At 29.9% G+C, this 20,549-nt stretch overlaps 2 protein-coding genes across 2 annotated transcripts; both read right to left on the reverse strand.

The window, feature by feature from the left end:
• Window positions 1-6,903: 6,903 nt before the first annotated feature.
• Window positions 6,904-9,173, reverse strand: LOC126759823 (protein YIPF1). Its single transcript, XM_050474960.1, has 4 exons — window positions 8,585-9,173; window positions 8,306-8,506; window positions 8,131-8,223; window positions 6,904-8,047 (listed from the first exon to the last, which is right to left on the reverse strand). The coding sequence occupies exons 1-4, from the start codon at window positions 9,044-9,046 to the stop codon at window positions 7,745-7,747; spliced, it is 1,059 nt and encodes a 352-aa protein (XP_050330917.1). The 5' UTR covers window positions 9,047-9,173; the 3' UTR covers window positions 6,904-7,744.
• Window positions 9,174-9,809: 636 nt separating this feature from the next.
• LOC126759821 (probable cytochrome P450 311a1) lies at window positions 9,810-12,000 on the reverse strand. Its single transcript, XM_050474954.1, has 6 exons — window positions 11,665-12,000; window positions 11,351-11,545; window positions 11,099-11,281; window positions 10,964-11,033; window positions 10,577-10,895; window positions 9,810-10,514 (listed from the first exon to the last, which is right to left on the reverse strand). The coding sequence occupies exons 1-6, from the start codon at window positions 11,816-11,818 to the stop codon at window positions 9,939-9,941; spliced, it is 1,497 nt and encodes a 498-aa protein (XP_050330911.1). The 5' UTR covers window positions 11,819-12,000; the 3' UTR covers window positions 9,810-9,938.
• Window positions 12,001-20,549: the final 8,549 nt, after the last annotated feature.

Genomic DNA, 20,549 nt, shown 5'->3' on the forward strand with positions numbered 1-20,549 from the left:
GCCGTGAAAATTACTTGTCGCAGTTTTTCGCCGAGAAACCGGAAAAGTTTTACACTGATAGAATAATGTCTCTAGCGGAAAAATGGCAAAAAGTGGTTCACCAAAATGGTACATATTTGGTTCATTAAAGTTCATTAGAAATATAAAAAAATAAGTTGAAGTTTGATTAGAAATACGAAAAGACTTTTTCGACTACCCAATAATAAAGCACATAACTCACATAAAAGCACACAATAACTACTTTCCAAAAAAAAATGTATAAATTTCATGATTTCAAGTGGAAATCACAAACGTAAATACTGCCACCGCAAATTTTTGGCATAAAAATAATGCAGCTTTTCAGATATTTAAATTTTATAGTCATTACTTTAAGCTCATATACCTTCATGTATACTATAAATACATGTATATATGTATATGCATGTATATGTATATGTATGTGTGCATTGCAGCTATCAATCGTTCGACGATTTCCACCCATCCAATCACCAAAAATAAATAGAATTCTATTAATCAAACACATTCAAATGCTTCCCCACAGACGCCTCAACGAAATTTCCCAATTCACATACATGTGAACATACATATGTATGTGTAAGGTTTTCGCAAAATTCCAACTACACACCACAACCGCCGCGCTCCCCCGCCCACAAAGTCAATTCAATGCAAATGGCTTTGGGGTTGCACGCCTGGTTGATCCTATTTTTGGGGCGAAGTATTCGCCTGTGCGAGCTTTGCTGAATTTCTTTCTTTATTTTCCCAAAAAACACATATGAATGTACATATGTATGTATATACAAAGGACAAATGCGTGCATGTACGTATGTGTGAACCCCAGCTACGGTTTTTAATATTCAACGTTTGTAGCTGAAATCTGCTTGGCATTCAATGAAGGTGTCTACGCGCTGTGCGCCCCGCCCGACGGTGAGGTAATATGAAAATCTGCATTCGGTTTTGGATAATTTCTGCATCATACACATACACATGCATGTAGGTATATAAATATACATAGATAAATGCACATATAGCGCTATTCGAATGTTGCTGAGGACAGGGATGCTCGCTTCGAATTTCATATTTGCAAACGGAACTCATTTGGGATACTCGACGATTTATATTATTATATATATTATGGCTATGGCAATAGGGTGCTCCTTTCCGATAATCCCTGTACCCACAATAACCAAGAGCTTAGATCCTAGGACTGTTCGCACAACAGTCGGATCTACGGAAACGGAACAGACTCGGATATTGATCGAGCCTTTACTGTTGTTTTTGTTGTTGTTTTGAAGGAACATATAGCGACTACCAGTTCTTGGTTGGATAAAAATCCGGATCCGTTCCAGTTGCGTAAACCCGTGACATGACCTTTGTTCTATCTATCTGTTTCGAGTGATAATGACTCGATCTTGTTGGTGATACATTGATCGTCCGTCGGTTAGAGCTGTTACATCGGTATCTGTATGAATTCCATAAAAATGCTGCCTCTAGAAATGAAATTGTTTGGGTTACCAAGAAAATCAAGAACGTCTACGAAAGGCATTAATGTAACCCTTTGTCGCTTTTAACTATAATTGTGGCGAAGTCAAAACAGTTTAGAAAACAGAGAAATTTGTTGCGGAGTTAACGATTTCGAAGGTTTACTGATTTGAGTGAAAATGTCACTTAAAGGCCTTGCTGCTGGAAAACGGAACGACCTACCGATGACCAGACTGCGGCTGGACTCGATGTTTTTCTCTTAGAAGATGGAGTCAGAGAACGATTTAGCGTGTGGTTGTGTGAATTTCTCGGGACAATTTCGGTTGTTGCATGAGTTAGAATTAGAATTTTCTCGAGAATCGAAGAAAACAACAAACTATCGTAGAAAACAAGGTAAAAGCTTGCCGATAAACTCCAAACTATGACATCATGGTTCTTAAGCAAACGCCAAACGAAGCGGATCTGCGGCATCAAAAGGAGCTTATCATTACAACTGTATTTTTTTCGTTGACATTATTTCTCTCTAACCAAAATCCTTTTAAAACACTTTTCTTTCCTTAGGCAAGAACGATACGACTTTACCCGATCTGTCTACTGCAGTACGAGAAAGTCCATCTAAATGTAAAAACCTCACAGCTGACGGGAAATAATGAAAATATTATTTTACTTGGTTCCATCCATCCTCAGAGCCCATGGTGTAAAGACTATACTAGTAAGAAATAGAGCAGGACCAGGGTTCTGTATACATTTCGTTCGAGTACGTTTAATGTGGATATATGTACATAAACATATAGCGAAGGGTCTAGTAGCTTTCGGTAATGGAAATTTGATGAATCATAGAGCTGAAACTATTGTATATTTTGTTCAATACTTTTATAATCGCTGATAAGCGAAATATTTACTTGAAGTGAGGTTAAGTAGAACAAATTCTGTAAATTTTAGAGATTATTGCAAAATTTCTTTACTTATTATCAGAGTTCAAAGCATATTTTAAAGGTTCATTAACTCATTAACCTCAGCCCATCACGGTTCTACAGCTTAGCTTGAACGACCAGGCTTTTCGAGACGAATATTCTTTCTTTATATAATTTCAATGCAACTTTCATATTGCAACGCAACATGTCTGATTTGACAAATTCAGCAATTTATTAGCATTTTCACTTAACCCTGTTTGCCCCCCACCACCGTAACGGGTCGTAGATTAAAGAATTTTCCATGCATGCATAAGCGAGCGCCAAAGCAGAAGCAGAAGTATTTATGCCCTCAAGAAAATTTCGTATGCAAATCAAAGGGACCCACACATGCAAACATAAAGAGCATAAAGGTATGCGATGAAACTTCGTCAATTTACCTAGAAAAAAATGGGGTGTAAATACAAATTGAAGTAAGGACTGCAGGCGAAATGATTTACTGCATAAGAGAGTGCTAAATTGAGTACTTAATTAAGAGTGATACGCGTACTTATGGTAAATATGCGTGATTATTGTGAGTTATGTGTGCATAAACGCTTATTTAGAAAAAAATGTTGTATGTGAGTGGGCAAATAGATGGGAAAGGGAGGCGGAAAAATATAAAGAAAGTTTGCTAATTTAATTGGAGACTCAAGAAAAAAAAAAAAAATTACAAAAGTTAATAATTAATTTTGTTGTTTTTAATTTTTAATTTTTTTTAATTTTTTTTTTATTTTTAATTAATTTTTTTTTTTTTAATTTTTAAATTTTTGGATTTTAGAATTTCTAATTTTTTCCACTTGCCAATAACATTTCTACATACTACATACTTTTCATACGCATATTCAACATCTGGCCACACTACATCACATGCATTGTTTATATTGTTGACATTTGCAATGCTTGGACAGCTGGCAGGCAATTTTTCAGAGCGCACATGTTTATTTATTATTATTATTATTAAAAATAAAGTAAGCAACAAAACTAGAAAGCAGGCACCGTAAAAACAACAACATTCATATTTAAAATAAACAGAAATAAAAAGAAAAAACAATAGAGCGAAACAAATGGACCAATGGATGTGGGCATCTCAGCAGTGAGGATGCGCTGGTCCCAAAGGCCGCAAGTGGCACGCATTGATTGCATGGTAAACGGAAACCGGAAAACGGCCTGCGGCAATAGAATCGAAATTAAAAGCAGCCTGACTGCATTGGGCGTGGCATGGTGGTGGCAGTGGTCACAATAATAACAAAGCGACGGACAAGTAAAGCGGCGGAAATGCAAATGTTGGACAAACAACAACAAAATGTGCATAGCGAAAAATATTTTACAAAAACAACAATAAAACGAATTTTAGAAACTTTTACACAAGTGGGTGGCGACCCACTGTTGCAGCTTGCAAGCGCGCATTTGCAGGATTTATAGCGTAAACTTGCGTAAGTGCATGTGTGTGTGCGCGCTGCTGTTAGACGAAGTTTTATTATGCTTGATAAGCCTGTCTTGTAATTTTGTAGCATGCAAAAGGGATGAGTTTTGCATACCAAACAAGGGTGATGCAGACAAATATCTATATGTGTATATGTATATGCGTATATGTATATATGTATGTATATGAAAGCATATATGTAGCTGTATAGCTGCCGAAAACGTAATAGCGAACGTATGTAGCAGCGCAAAAGCACAGTTAAATGTAGCGGCAACGCAACGCGCATTTGCATATGCAAAGCAGTTGTGGCAGCGCGCCATGAAGGGAATGAAAAGTAGCCATAAAAAAGGCGCAGCGCTTACAAAGCAATATTTGCTCACACCAAAACGAATGCAACAACACTACCACCACGCCGTATAGCAAACGGCAAACAGCCAGCAGCGGCATTAACTTTCATAGCAACGCCGGCAACTGCTGCGCCGCTGTAACCACCACCGGCAGCGGCGCGTGTCAGCGGTCCATCAACTTGCTGCTGCTCCTGCCATCGCCATTCATTTGTCAAGTTGTAAAATTTTCTAAAGTTTCAATGCTTTTTACCACACAACCAACAACAAACTCTAGTTGGCATGGCGCGTCAACCGCCTGGGCGGCCAGCGTCTGTTGCGCCAGTTGGCAGCGCGTAGCTTTAAAGCCTTCTTGTCTCAGTAGTCACCTCACTCCGAGTGAGCTGATTGGCTTTTCTTACTCGGCAGCCGTTTTGCTTGCTGCTTGCTGCTGTGCGCCTGGTAGAATTTGTAATTTGAATAATTTCTGTTGCGGCTGCCGAAGTGGTGAGCAAAAAAAATTAGCTTATAAATAAATGAGCGTATGCTGCTTGCTTGTTGGTTTGCCTGCCTGGCTGGCGGGCTGCGGTTTGCGTTTGTGGTAGCGTTGGTGCGCGTGTTGGGCGCAGCTTTTTTCTTCTATGTTTTTTTCTTTTGAATCATTGAGGAAGGAAATAGAAGGCGTAAGGAGGAATGAGAGAATATTGAGATTTATAAAGATTTATAGGAGGATAGTTCCGCAACAATATGTTTTCATAAGTTGCGATCTTTTGATAAGGCTTTCAGTTCCCCGTTGGGGATTTTAGAACCAGTCTGGATCACCTCAATAATTGCGCTGATAAAAGATAAATTAAATTCAAATTTAGCCATTTACTAAGACTTCATGTCAGGAGCTTCTTTATCAGAATTTTACAGATTTATACATTCAAGAATAACTACAAGGCCCATAGATCTGTCATTGGCCGAGAAATTGGACAAAGCTGGCTCGCAATTCTTAAATATGGAAAGAAACTCCACCTCAAAACAGTTCAAATCACCTTTATCAACGAAACTTTTACATCTCAATCAATGGGTTTTGATGGCCTATGCTCATTTCCAAGGCAGAAGGATTTTCTGTATCTGAATGTGACGGTTTTTCCATCAGTTTTGAGACTGTCTTTACGATCTTAAATACATTAACGGAACACCTATGCCGTTCCCACTTTTTTGGGTCTACGTAACTGGAACGGACTCGGATTTTTTATCCGGCCAAGGACTGCCGATACAACAACAACGACACTCATTCTCAAGACAGCTACCAATGGACTTTCGCCCGCTGGCTATAACAAAATTATAAGTAAAGGCCAGGCCGATACTCGGATTTGCCGATACACAAGGGAGGATGGAGTCATGTGTAGAAGTTCACGCAAGTGAGGAAAGTTCTCTGATTGCAATTCGCTTGGGAGTGGCCAGAAACGATTCCTTTACATATGGCTAAGCATCTCACGACTACCGGTTCTAGACCAAGTATCCGCAGGGTAGCCAAAGAACATCCGTTTGAAGGCGAACTAAAGTGAGAAAGCGAAACATCCTCTCCACAGGTTTGTGCGCTGGGTATGGGACCCGCCACGTACAAAACGCCCCCAATGAAAAATTACCAACAGCCTCGGGAGAAAACCCGCATTCGATGGAACGATGAGCTGTATGAGATGTACGACGACATTGACATAATCCAGGGAATTAATTACTCATCTCCGGCGATTCAAATGTCAATATTTTTGGACTTTACGGTTATATACCCCAGATTAGTATTTTTTTGTGTTTAATTTCGAAGCCACGATCAACAAAGAATGGCCGCGCGTTAAATATGCTGAGCTAAGGCGATACAGATGACGATATTCATGAACGTTGTGACCCTATATGTTACCCGATTTACTAAGATTACTGTTGTTGTTGTTCGTTTGGTCCGTTTCGATTACGTAGACCCGACTGTCGTGGGAACCGATTTACTGAGGTTTTTGTTGTTTAAATATTGTTGTTATTATAGTTGCAGTAGACACAAATTGTGCTATTATCACACTGTCTCTGAAATATACATATGTACATACATATGTATATCTACGTAGGGGACTTTCGGTATACGAACCAGTTTTTATAGATTTCTCTATTATTATTTTTTATTCATATTTTTTTTATTCATTATTTGTTTTATTTTTTATTTTTATTTTTTTTTTATTATTTATTATTATTTTTTTATTATTATTTATTATAATTATTTTTTTAATCATATTCTGTAAATTTTATTTCCGTTTTTGATATTTTTTTTTATTTTTTAACGCTACAAATTCTATATCTGTCCCACTGTACGTACCAACCTCCGTAATAGCCCGAGCAAATTTTCATTTTCACACCCAATTTTAATAAGCCAAGTGGAAATGCGTTTCAACCCCACTGCGGATCAAATAATAACAACAACAACAATACCCTTCGGTACAAACAAAAGCGCTTTTCCAGCAAGTGAACGCTTTTTCCAAACAATGTCAACAAAACTCGCTGCTACTCAGTAGGATGCGCATGCATTCGTCAACAAACAAAATAAAGTCAACGGGAAAAGCACAGAATGGAAAAGGTGAAAGAAGGAAAAGTCAAACACGTGCAACGGAAGGGCTGCGCATGCGTAGCAGAAGGGTTGTAAACTTGAAAAGAAAAAGGTGCTGCAGAAAAAAATACAATAAAAACTGAACTATTTAAGTTTCGGTGTGTGCTTATGGATTTGGGGTTGATTTGGAAGGCTTTTATTGTGTCGCACTCTAATATGACTACTGTAGCCTTGCAACAGCGAAAGCTGCACAATGCAAACTAGTTTAGCTGCAGCATATTGCAAAAAAATAAATTTGTTCAATATTTAAATTGAACTTCACTGAGCGCTGAAGCGTTGTCAATGTAAATGAAATGAGTGACAGTTGCCAAGGAAACCGTTTTCCTTGCGTTGCTTTCGATGTTGCAAGCTAGAAGTGAAGCGAAAGTGTACGTGTTTTATTAAAATTAAAAAAATGAGTTGATGTAGAGCCAAAGGACACGTGCAATGACACGCGTTGTGCAAATGAATGAATGAATATGTAAATTTAAATGAATTCATGGTACATATGCATATGATGCCACATAATGGCGCTTAACTTAATTAGATAAAATCTTAAACGTAAAAACGCATAAGCGCATTAACAAACAAAAGCAAAGCTAAATATTACACTTAAATATTTTTATATAACAGATTCAAAGTGAATATCAAACATTTCGAATTTTTTGTATTCATTTTTATGCCCATTTATTTAACCACGACTTGGCATAGCATTAATTTTAAATTAAATTTAAGTAATTACAATGGAATATGTTGGCATGTAAATAATTATATAGTAATAACAAAATTATTTTATTATTATATGTAATAAAATATAAATGAAAGTGTCAATTTGCGACGGTAGCAAATCATAAATCAACAATTTCTAAATGAATTTAATTTTAAATTTAAATAAAAATTCTTACTTTTCTAGGAAAAACAAAATTTATTAAATTTAAGTAATATTTACTCAACGTGTGCCATTGAGCGGTACAATATTGCCAGCAACGGCTGGCGGGGTGACTACATGTTTCACAGCCTGTGTAACCGCCTCCAAGGCGGCCGGAACTGGCACATTTGCTACCACATTGCTGGGCACATGAAAGAAATACAACATGAAACCAGCAGCGAGTAGAAAATGTGCAGCCAATATGCCGATTATGAGGAATAACGACAATTTAGAGTTACGCAGCGCAGGAGTGAGCACGAAAATCAACACGGAGCCCGAGAGTAGAGCGGCGGTAATAACTAGTAGCCATTGTAGCAAGCTAATCTGTAGCGCAAGAGATGCAAAATACATGTTGTAGTAATCATAAAGGTTGATAGTTGCAGTAGAAGTGTATACGTATTACCCACCTGTATAACCCACAATACGGAGACGGGTATGTAAATAAATAGCGAATAGCCGTAAATGCACATTAGTGACAAGAGGGAGGGTGAGTAGTCGGCCTGTCGACGCAAAGGATTATAAAGAAAAATATACATACATCTATATATAAAATGATTTAAAGACAAACGCTTAAGCACTTACGCTTTCAGTTTCCACATCATCGGTAATAGGTTTGAGACTATACTTAAAGAGCGCCCACAAGGCGATGGGGAAAAGATTGGCATAGATGAAAATACAAGTGGCGGCATAGGAGACTAAATGGAAATTATAACGCCAGTGGTAGTTGTCATTGGCGTGCTGTAAATAACTTGCGATATTGCCACTTATGGCAATCGAAAAAATCTGAGGAATTTTTTTCGTGTGATACAAATATTTTTCGTATGATATAAATATATAGAAAGAAAGTCACAAAGTACTCACTAGCGTTACTGTAATCCAAAACGGCCCGTACAAGTCAGGGTTTTGGCCAATGCTCGAACGCAAGTAGTTGCCACCAGCACGCTTTGGTATCATCGAATTAGCAATGCGCTCTATCACCACATAAGTATCCACATTAAAGAATTGCTGATAGTATTCAAGTGTAAGAAATGACACCTTGTTGCTGGCGCCAGCATCAGCGTCACCACCAGCGCCGCCACCACCTGGTGCGATATTATTCATATTTCCAGCACCACCTACGTTGTTACTACCACTTAAGATGCCTGCTGAATTGCTCATGTCATAAATCAAATCGTTGAGTGCATTACTGCCGCGCGTTGCACCTGCAGAACCACTAGAATGGGTGGGCGAGTTCACATTTATTTGTGCCGGTGGGCTACTCATGCTAGGTGTGCTATTGTAATCACGAAACTGCAGGAGATCATCTGCGCCACTAGTTTGCATTTTTAATCACACAAATTTCGTATGAAAAGCTAAATTTTACAAAAATTATTTTATTTGCGAACGACACGTAAATGACAATCAGAATAATTTGTTTGCTGAACTACGTTGCCGAATCATATGTTGTTGCGTTGCCAACTACTTTGCGTATAGTTTTTGTAAACACAGGGTTGCATACATTGAACAAACTCATTTGGCTCTTCAAACAAATAAAAACGTTTTTTTGTACAAATATACCAAAATATTATTTTATAAATTGATATAAAGAAAGGTTTCATGCAATTTTTAAGTTTTTTCTATAAATTGAGTTTATCTGACCAAAATGTTGCAACAAGTTTTTGATTGTTTTGATAAAATAATCGATAAATTTAGGATAACAGGACTATCGAGATATTTGCCATCACCAAATTAATTTTGAAATTGAGTGCCGGATTTTACTGTAAATTTGTAAAAATCAAAAATGCTTTAGTTTTATAAATTTTATTAGACTATTCAAAACGTTGTATTATTGGTTTTATACTTATGTACGTATGTACTTAAAGTTGTTATTATAATAACTTAATTTAATGTGTATATAATGTATAAGCAAAGCCTCACGTCTATACGACCGGAAATAGCCAAACGTACTTCCGAAAGCGCAAAAAAAATTCAATAGCTGACCTTACAGTAGATTAGATAAGTAAGTGAAGGTTGCACCGCGACCTAGGGTCTATTGTGCCTTGACCTTACAATAACAAATGTGTTTATTAAAAGAAGTACAGCAGTATTTATGCCTTATGACCGCGCGGTGAACTTTATTCATAATTTAACTCATAGTTTTGCAGTCATGCACTTTATTCAGACTATTAATTAAATAATAAAAATATTCAAATCTCGACACCGTCTTCTCAGTAATTTATACTATTTGCCTGAACATCAAATTGAAACCATGCAGGGACTTAAGCACCATTTGTGACTGCAGCACCAACTCTTCATGTGGATTACGCAATTCAACCACAAAATTGCGCAAAATCTGTACCGTGAACATTTTCATAATCAGTAATGCATAATTACGACCTATACATATGTGTGGTCCACCCGAAAACGGCATATAAACATATGGCGGCAAGTGCTCCTTCTGTGTTTGCGCGAAACGCAACGGTTTAAACTCATCCGGCTTATCGAAATAGTGCGCATCGTGGGTAAGTCCATACAAATCAATCCAAAGTGTTATACCAGCACAGTACCGCCGCCCACCTATCACCGTATCGCTGGTAGTCTGACGTCCGGTGAGCGGCACTACAGTATAGTAACGTAAGACCTCTTTGATGAAAAGATCCAAATATGTCAAACGATTGAGTGTTTCGGCGGTGAGTTCAGCACCAAAGGAGACCTGTTCTTCAATTTCTGCCAACAATTTATGCTGTTCCGCTGGATATTTACCTAAACTGTAGAGCACAAAACACATCGCTGCTGTGGTGGTGTCAACACCCTGTATAAAATGCAGTTATTTTATAGTATTTCTGTGGTTTCATGTGCAGACATATAACTCACCGCAAAGACAAACGTATTCACCTCGTCACAAATTTCACTGCGTGTCAACCCTCCCCCATCTATTTGTGTGGTTAGCAGTGTGTCCAGCAACGTACGACGCTGCTTGCGTATGCCTTCCTCGGCTGGTGCCGTAATAACGCCAGAAACCGACGACTCCTCTTGTTTAAGTGCCGCAATGCGCTCATCAATCACCGTGGCCATCAGCTGATGTATCACTGCGACGGAGGCGCTCAGCTCGCGATACATATTTGTGCGTTGAAATATGAAATCCAGCGCCAATAGTGGGTTTGTCATGCGTTTGAAGAGCAGCTCACTGGTTCTGTGGTGTTGTAAAGACATTTGTGTTTAACAAAAGAAAAATTTTAAAAATTCTCACAAATTACCGACTTGTGAAAAGCATGCGCATAGTGGTTATGTGGATCCGTAAGCGAGTTCAGCTGTTTGCCCATTGAGGTTTCTAAAAATTAGAAAGCGGTGTGTTTTAAAAATATTTACGGCTATTAATTAACATAATGCACCTACCTACTATAGCATCCAGCACACAAGCGAAGATATAATCACTTACTTCCACTGAACTGCCCGCGGTGGCACGCAGTTTTCGCACTAATTCCCCGCCATGCTGCGCTATCACGGGTGCGAAAGTATTTAGTATATTTGCATGAAAGGCGGGGCTTAGTGCGCGTCGATGTGTTTCCCATTGCTTCCCTGGAAAATAATTAAAAAAGAAGTTTCGTTATTATTTTCTAAGTTATTTAACTAATTTTAGCAGCTTACCATGACTTATCAGCAGCCCATTACCGATTAATGCGCTTAGTTGTTGAAATGCCACCGGTCTCGTTAATGTCGTGTCATGCAAAGCTTCACGCGTCTCCGCTGGACTATGCAGAAAGACCCATAACTCCGGCCCGAGCCATAAACGATAAGTTTCACGGTATTTAGCGCGAAACTCCACCACGCTTTTGAATAAAGCTGTGCGAGTAAGTTTAGAGAACTTGATTTAAAAGCTTACAGGATTTAATGTTTTAAAAACAGTTCATTGTTGTCTATAGTTTGTAGCTTTTCAAAACAAAATTCTTTAAAACACTCACATTCCGGCTTCAATTTGCTGATCATTTGCACATTACCGACCAACGGTAAGGCCCATGGTCCGCGTATTCGTCTACCGACAGTAAAAACCGGCCATTTAACGTGTATAAAATAGCATGCCACAAAGGTTAAAAATATAATTAGCACCAAGGACATGTTTTTAGTTACATAGAGATGTGTAATTTTTTATTGTTTAGTTTTCTGTTATCGGTTATCTTTTTACTTAGTAAATTTTTTTATATGCATATACTATGTATAAATATTTTTATACAATTATTGAATTATTGCTTTATTATTTATATGAGTGTATGGTATATTTTTTGTATTAATTTTTTATTATTATTTTAATTTATTTTTGAATTTTTTTGTTTTATATTTTTGAAAATTTAATTCGTATGCATTTATTGTATTAAAATTGTATTATTCAAAAATGATATTTATATTTAAATTTTTTTTAAATAATTTTTGCTTTTAATTACATATATTTATTGTTTAATTTATTTTTATTTTTAATTTATTTTTTTATGTTTTTTTTTTTAATTTATTTTATTTTTTTTTTTAATTTCATTAAGCAAATTTGTATTTTTTTATTGTCTTTCTTTAAATAATTTTCGAATTGCATTTATTTACAGTTTAATTATCGTTTGTACACTTTTACTGCTGTATTTACACACACTTAACTAATGCCTTGTAGTATAGTTTTAACTTTTTGCTTCTATGTATAATCCAACCAGTTAGAGCGGCAATAAAGATTTACGTGTGCACCAAGCGATAAGCTTCGCTAAACTGACGGACTTAGCAGCAGAAATGCAGGATTGTTTAAATATCTATATGCATACATACATATGTATATATGTATGTATGTACATAACCACGCTTGTATGCACCAAAAAGCTACCGTGAACTTTTTTAATTACTGTTATTGCGTAAACAAGAATTTGTGTGTCTAAGTAAAGTAAACAGCCGGTTTCTGATATATTTTTAAATTTTTTAAAACTATGTTCGGCTATAAATTTTATTAATGCTATTATGTTATTTATTTTTTTAACTTTTTTATTTTGTAGTATAGTACATGTATATTTAAATTATTATAATATTTTTTATTATTATTTTAATATTATTAATTTCTTTTACTTTTTTATTTTGTTATAGTAAAATTTTTTTTTAATTTTTAATATTAATTTATCTTTTTGTTTTTGAAATTTTAATTTGTATAATTTTTTTTTCATTTTTCCGTATTTACGTCTTTTATTATTTTTCTATTTTTACCACTCCGCGTCACAGCAATCATAAATCAATCAATACAATTGACGGCACAACAATTTATTTATTGGCACAATAAAACGTGCAAAACAACATAAAAAAATGTTGCTTGGTTTGGACTACTGTGCATAGACAAATTGATTACGCACAGATAAACTGCAATGAAAGTAAATTTCTTAATCAGTCGCTATTTATTTATAGCCCTTGAAGAATAATCGCTTACAGTGCAAATATACAAATGTAATCTGAGAAAGAAACAAAAAAAAAAAAAATTATCAGCTGTCAGCCCACAGCACACTATTGAACTAATAGAATGTGAATAATGACTAATTGGCGAAGAAAAAGAAAAAGAAATATTAATAAAAAAAATAAACATCCAGCTAACTGCTTCTAAATTAAAAAAATAAATAATTTTTTATATATGTATGTACATACATTATTTTTTAATTAAGCCAATTTTATAAATAAAAAATAATTATTTTTTATCTAAAAAATTTTTTTCTCTTAAATTTTTTTTAAATAAATTTTTTTTTTAATAACAACATCATTAAAAAAATGTATACATATACTTTTTTTGTTTTTAATAAAAGAATAAAAAATTATTCTTTTTTATCTAAAAAAAATTTTTTAATTATAATGTTATTAAGAAACAAAATTTTAATTTAAAAAAATTTAAGAAAAAATTAAAAAAAAACCTTTTTTATTTTTTTTAATTAAAATTTCATTTTTAATAACGTAACATTAAAACAATTTATACATACATATACATATACTTTTTTGTTTTTAATTTTTTATTTAAAAAATAATAATTTTTTATCTAAAAAAAATTTTTTTTCTTACATCTTTTTAATTATGTTACTAAAAAGAGAAATTTTAATTAAAAAAAAAATAAAAAATTATCTAAAAAAAATTTTTTCTTAATTTTTTTTTTTGCTTAAATTAAAAAAAAATTGTATTTTTTTAACTAAAAAAATTGTATTTTTTTAATTAAAAAAATTGTTTTCCTTAATTTTTTTTAAATTAAAATTTTTTTTTAATAACATTATTATTAAAAAAATTATATTTACTTTTTTCTGTTTTTAATTATTTTTTTGCGTGAAAAATTAAAAATTTATACCTCATTTTGCACTCAAAAAAAATTCAAATGCCTTCCTTCTATTGAAGCCCTCATACCTGTCATCACACAAAAAATCAGCGTTTCATTTTCATAAAGTTTTTTATTTCCCCCATTTTTGTGGTAATATATTGATTATTTTCATAAATTTTTTATTTGGCTCTTTTTTTCTGTTTTTTGGTTATCTTTATAACATTACATATTTCTATTTTACACATAACCAATTCTTTTAAATATTTATATATTTTTTCTTCTGATATTTCTGTTTGATTTTAAAGCATGTACAGGGTACCAACTAGAGCACATTTAAAGCGTACGAATAAATGCTACAGTTAACAGCTGTCACTTGTCACATGTGAGCTCACACAGTTCTGCTAAAAATGTCATTCATTAGCTGTTAGTTGTCGGTTGCCGGTTGTCAAATGTCACCTAACATCTGTCAAAATGAAAAATATCTGAAAACCCGGTACTCTTGTCGATATTTGGCATCCTCAATACTGTTCGATGCTGTCAGTTGTCAACTATCAACTGTCAAAATCTTGCTGTTTTCATTTATTTCTGCTCCATTCCATTTGTTTAACTATTTTCATTTAAAAATACTATTTTTTTGCTGGTTTTCTTTGTGTTCTTTTGATTTGTATATATTTTTATATGTTTAACTACTCATTTACATATATATATGTATATGTTTCTTTCTGGTTTCTTGCGTTTCAAATACTATTTGTTGTTATTATTACTTTAAGTTGTTTACCTTTTCTTATAACTGCTCGTTGGTTTTCGTTCACATTAAATACTTGGGTTTTGCATATTTTTCAACATGTCATTTTTTACATAGTTTTAATACTCTGTTAATATATATTAAACATTAGTTTTTATTATCTCTGCTTAAAAATCATCTTTCTGTTTGAAGCTTTTTTTTTTTGAATGTGTGCCTTTTATATATTTAAATATTTTTATTATAATTTTTTATTCAACACTGTTGTTGCAAATCATACATAAATTCAATTCAACTCACTTGTTTTCGAATCTCTCCGCAATTGCACATTCTCTCTTAATCTCTCACTCTCGCTCGCTCGCTCGAAAAATCAATTTTGTTTCATCTATTTATCCTCTTTTAACTTATTTTTTAGTTATCGTTCCTTCACTCGTTCTTTCCAGTTCTTATTCTGTAGCTCTTTCACTCTCACACTCTCTCATTTTTTGCGCATTCTTATTTTTAATAATGTTGTAACTGTTTTCTTCTCTTTTCAGATTCCACACTCTTTTTCTCTCTGTATATATAACTTCATTTCATTTCTTTATTCAATTTTTAAATTATTCGCACAAATTTTTTCGCTCAAAGAACAAAAATCACTCATAGTAGCTTTTTAAGCATGTTTTTGATTGTTGTTATGTGTAAAAACCCGTAATCTCTTCTGTAAATAAAAAATTAAAATTTAATAAAAATAAAATTCAAAAAAAAAAAATTGTTTTATAGCTGAAAAAAATTTTTTTTTAATTTTAAAAATTATTATAAATAATTAAAATTTAAATTTAGAAAATTTATAATTTTTTTTATTTTACATTTTTGAAACTTTAATGTAAATTTGTAATATATTAAATAACTCTAAAGAAGAAATATTGAAAATAAAAATGTAAATATAACAGTAAGCAAGAAAACGTGCCAAATGGGCTTAAAATTTAAACAATTTCGAATCAATGTTGAAAAAAATTAAAAAAAATAAAACTCAAAATCGCATTTCTAATGAAATAATGTCTAAATTTGCTTTTTAAATTTCCTACCCATAAGCATAAATTTTTAACATTAAAATTAAAATATTAATACAAAGAAATTGGATAAAAAAAATTAAAATAAAACTAAAAATACAAAATGTTAAAAAATGAGAAAAGAATTATAAAATTATAATAATAAATATTAAAACAAAACAGATTGGTTTAAAAAAATTTTAAAAATTACAATATATTAAATATTAAGAAAAAAAATAATAATAAGCAAAAATGTATGTATAACATTAAAATTAAAATTTTAAAATAAAAAATTAAAAAAAAAAAAAAAAAATAAATTACAAAATATTTAAAATAATAAAAAGTATTAATAAGATTATATAAAAATTACAAATAAGATTAATAAATAAAATAAAATTTAAATGCGAAAAAAATTAATTAATGTAAAATTACAATTTGTAAACAATAAACACATTAAATAACAGGATTACAAAGTGATATAAAAATTACAAAATATGAAAATATTAATAATTGGAAAATAATATATTAAAAAACTTGAGAAAATATTAAGAAAAATAATAATGCTATATATTTTATGTTTCAATAAAATTCATTAAAAAAAGATATGAAAATTATAAAAGAAAAAACAAAAATTATAAAAATAAAAACAAAAAAAATTATAAAAAATATAAAAAAATTAAAAAAAAATAAAAATTTAATGCGAAAGAAATTGAATTGAATTAAAATTACAAATTAAAAAAAATATATGTATATATATAGAACAGATAAACAAACATTTAAGTGTACATATAATTTATGAGAAGCAAAAAAATTAAAAATATTGTACAAAATAACATTTTTAAACAAATTTCACTTAAATAAAATATAGACAACTAAACAGCAACTCATTGAAAAAAGTACTTAACGCTTAAAAACTGTTTTTCGTTTATTTATTTTCTTTTCATGCGCTTATCAACTTATGTAACTAAGTGTAAATATATATATTTATATGTTTATTATTTTTAATTCGTTGAGAACTTAACTGTTTTATTATTGTTTTTTTTTTCTTTCGTCTTTGCTTAACTTATTACTTAACGCAAAGCGAGAGACATACAAAACTTACACAAACAAAATGTTTTTTTTTAATAAACTTTAAGTTTTCTCTTGCGCACTCATTACATAATTGTGTGATGCGTCATTTTACAAAAATACAAAAATTCATAGTAATTATTTAATTATTTTAAAAATATATAAATATTTGCCATATATGTATATAGTATGTTTGTATGTAAATGTGTGTATTTATATTTATTTGTATATATGTATGCTTGTATTTTATAAATTTATGCATATGCTTTAGGTTTATAAATATGTATATGTATGTGTATGTGTGTTATGTAATATATTGGTATACCTTTATGTGTACATATACAGTTTGTATGCGTGTGTATTTGTATGTTTATTTACAAAGCTTTGTTTTGTATATACTTTTTTTATAAAAAAAAACATTTTGAAAAATAAAACAATTTTCTTTATTTCTGGCGTATTTCATAATTTGCACAAGCGCGACACTGAGTCGATTTTTTTTAAATTAATTCACTTTAATGCAGCATTTTTAACATATGGTGGAAAGCTTTTTGGAAAAATAACAACTTTTCGCCTTTTTAACAATTTATATATTTTAAATTTACTTTTTTATAATTATTTTAACAGCGCATTGTGAAAAGGATAATGTGTGCACAAATAATTTTATAAAAAACATGAATTTATAAAAAAAATAATAAAAAAAAGAATAAATTATTTTTGTTATAAATTATTTGTACACATAATTATTTGTATAAAAAAAATGTTAAATTATTTTTTTTTATAAATTATTTGTGCACTATAATTTATAACAAAATCTCATAAAACAAAAATTATAAAAAAATTATAAAAAAATAAAAAAAAAATTATAAAAAAAATTTTAATTTTGTTTATTAAATTTTTTTCAAACTAGAATTTTAAATAATTTTTTTGTTTTAGAAAATTTCAATAAATTGAAAGCACATATACTCGTACTTTGTATAACTTTTTTAATTTTTATGCTAAGCTTAAGTCAGAATATAAAAAAAATTAATTTAAAACATTCTTAAATAAATTTTCTTTCGAAAGCATTAGTAAAACAGTTACTTATAAAGAGCGATTTTATTTTTTTATTACTAACTAAACAGCTATTTTTTGTTTGACTTTTTTCAATAACTAAATTTAATTGTTTTTTTTTATAAAATAATGCATTTTTGCTTTTCTACGGCTAATTGACAATAACAATACACAAAATTCGAGGTTAAGATCTAAACAAATTGAATTTGGTTAATTAAATATTTTATTATAGAAAATGTTTTTAAAACAAATCTAACAAAAGCTTAGTTTTACAATTCTAAAAATTACAGTGAAAGCGCTATTAAATAAAATAATTATAATCTAATTTTGTTTATAACTTTAATAACAATTTTACAAAAATTAACAAATTTTGAAAAAATTTTTATGAACTATTTGTTATTTGTCTACTAGTCTTGCGGAAAATTTGCAAATGAGGTTCAAGAAATTTTATTTTAATAAAAAAATGTGAAAGAGTTGGAAAATAAATCAGAATTGTAAAATTAAATATAAAAAAACATTAAAAAATTTAAAGAGCTTACCAAAAATATTATAAAGTATAAAAAAATTAAAAACAATTTAATTAAAAAAAACCTAACAAAAATATGCAATTAATTAATGTGTGTACAAAAATTAAAAAAAAAAGAAATTCTAAATTAAAAAAAAATTAAAAAAATAAAAAAATAAAAAAAAATTAAAAAAAAAATTTAATAAAAAAATCAAAAAAATGTATGCAATAATACAAAAAAAAATCGAAAAGATATTTATAAAAATATATGCAATATCTTATTAAAATTAAAAGTTTTTTTTGTTTTGTTTGAACAAAAATATATAAATAAAATAGAACCACGTAAAAAAAACTTTTAGAGTTCAGACATAACAACTTTTCAATTTTGAGCAATACTATTCAACATTTTTAACTTTAATTACTTTCAAACTTTTTACGTAAAATAAATATTTTTTTAATAATAAAACTTAAAAAATTTTTTCACTAAATACATATTTTATAAATTTTCTAAATCAGTTAAATTAAATTAAAACTTTTTTAAAATAATAAAAGGCAAAAAATACCTTTATTATTTTAAAAAAGTTTTTAATTTAACTAATTTAGAAAATTTATAAAATATATAATGAAAAAATTTTTAAGTTTTATTAATAAAAAAAAATATTTATTTTATTAATTCGGAAAATTTATATAATATTTAATGAAAAACTTATTTTAGAATTTTTTAATTAAGTATTTTGAAAGTTTAAAAGTTGTATTTTTTAATTTTGAGCAATACTATTTCATATTTTTAACTTTAATTAATTTCAAAGTTCTTAAATAAATTAGTTTTTGAGTTTTATTATTAAAAAAAATATATTAATTTAATTCTGAAAATTTTCAAAATTTAATAAAAAAATTATTTTATTTTTAAAATTTCTAGCTCGCAGAATTTTTTTGATCTTCACAAAGTTTTTTTTTTTAATATACATATTTTTTTTGTTAAATTATTACTTAATTTTTTCCAAGCTCGCTATTATTCCACAAAAATTATAGACAAACGAAATCTTCATAAAAAATATGGAAGGCTTAATGCGTAACGCTTTATTTTTCCTTCGAAATTAATACACATCTTTTTTAACTAAATTACAATTTTTTTTTAAATTTGCAAGCTTAATCATAAAAACTTACATGCAAAAAATATAAAATAATATAAAAATAAATTGGTTACAAAAGAAATACAAAATATAAAAAATGCCAAAAAAACTAAATTAATGTGACCATAATTTAAGCAAACAATTTAAAATAAATATTCGATATATCAAATGCAACAAATTTTTAGGTTTGCTAATTGCGAAAAAACAAACAACTGAAACAAATTACAATACAAACGAAATATTTTGCAAGCAATACTTTTTATTTTCTTTTTTTTCACCTACAAAATAAAATTGCGCTGCAACATAAAAAAATAAATTTAAATACTTTTTCAAAGTCAACACAAAAATACGCAGCAGAAGTACAGATAAAAAAGTTAAATGTAAAACAATTTAAAATTTTCGTTTAAAATTAGTAAATTTATTAAAATTAATTATTACAAATATATGTATATACGTAATTACACAGCAATAATGATATTCAAATATCTATAACAATAATTTTAGCAATTTCCACAATTACAAAATACAAAAAACTAAATTAAATTAAATATTATATGTATTTATACAATTACAGCGATACAAATTAGCGACTACTTTAAATATTTTATGAAAACATAATTTTTCTTCTGTGTTTTTTGTTGGTTTCAAGCCAACAGCGTAAATTATTTGTTGGTGTATTTTTGCAAATAAAAAAAATTGCGTTGTTTTTGAAATGTGTTATTTTTCAGCAAATATGGCAGCTAGAAATCGTGAAAATTATTTTTTTGGCGTTTTTTGTCTATTCAGCAAAATTTTAGAGTTTATTAAAGGAAAATAAGCAAATTTTAAAATTTTAAAAATAAAAATTTTACAAAAATAATTTTTTTTACATAAATTTAAGATTTTTTTCGATACAGATATTGTTTTGTATATAAAAATTTTTTGCGGTATAATTTTTTTTTGTGTAACTGAATTTTGAAATTCCTTTTAAATACATTTTTTATAAACTATTAAGTTTTCAAAACTATT

The sequence above is a fragment of the Bactrocera neohumeralis genome, chromosome 5, assembly GCF_024586455.1.
Source record: "Bactrocera neohumeralis isolate Rockhampton chromosome 5, APGP_CSIRO_Bneo_wtdbg2-racon-allhic-juicebox.fasta_v2, whole genome shotgun sequence".
In the NCBI taxonomy this organism is placed as follows: domain Eukaryota; kingdom Metazoa; phylum Arthropoda; class Insecta; order Diptera; family Tephritidae; genus Bactrocera; species Bactrocera neohumeralis.

Bases quoted from the DNA above. Each gene is read 5' to 3' on its own strand.
- LOC126759823 (XM_050474960.1), bottom strand. From the start codon at position 9,046: ATGCAAACTAGTGGCGCAGATGATCTCCTGCAGTTTCGTGATTACAAT. The intron at 8,507-8,584 runs GTGAGTACTTTG...AAAATTCCTCAG, and splicing joins TTTGGATTACAGTAACGCTA to ATTTTTTCGATTGCCATAAG. The intron at 8,048-8,130 runs GTGGGTAATACG...CTTGCGCTACAG, and splicing joins CCGTATTGTGGGTTATACAG to ATTAGCTTGCTACAATGGCT.
- LOC126759821 (XM_050474954.1), bottom strand. From the start codon at position 11,818: ATGTCCTTGGTGCTAATTATATTTTTAACCTTTGTGGCATGCTATTTT. The intron at 11,282-11,350 runs GTAAGCTGCTAA...ATTATTTTCCAG, and splicing joins TGGGCTGCTGATAAGTCATG to GGAAGCAATGGGAAACACAT. The intron at 10,896-10,963 runs GTCGGTAATTTG...ACAACACCACAG, and splicing joins TATGCGCATGCTTTTCACAA to AACCAGTGAGCTGCTCTTCA.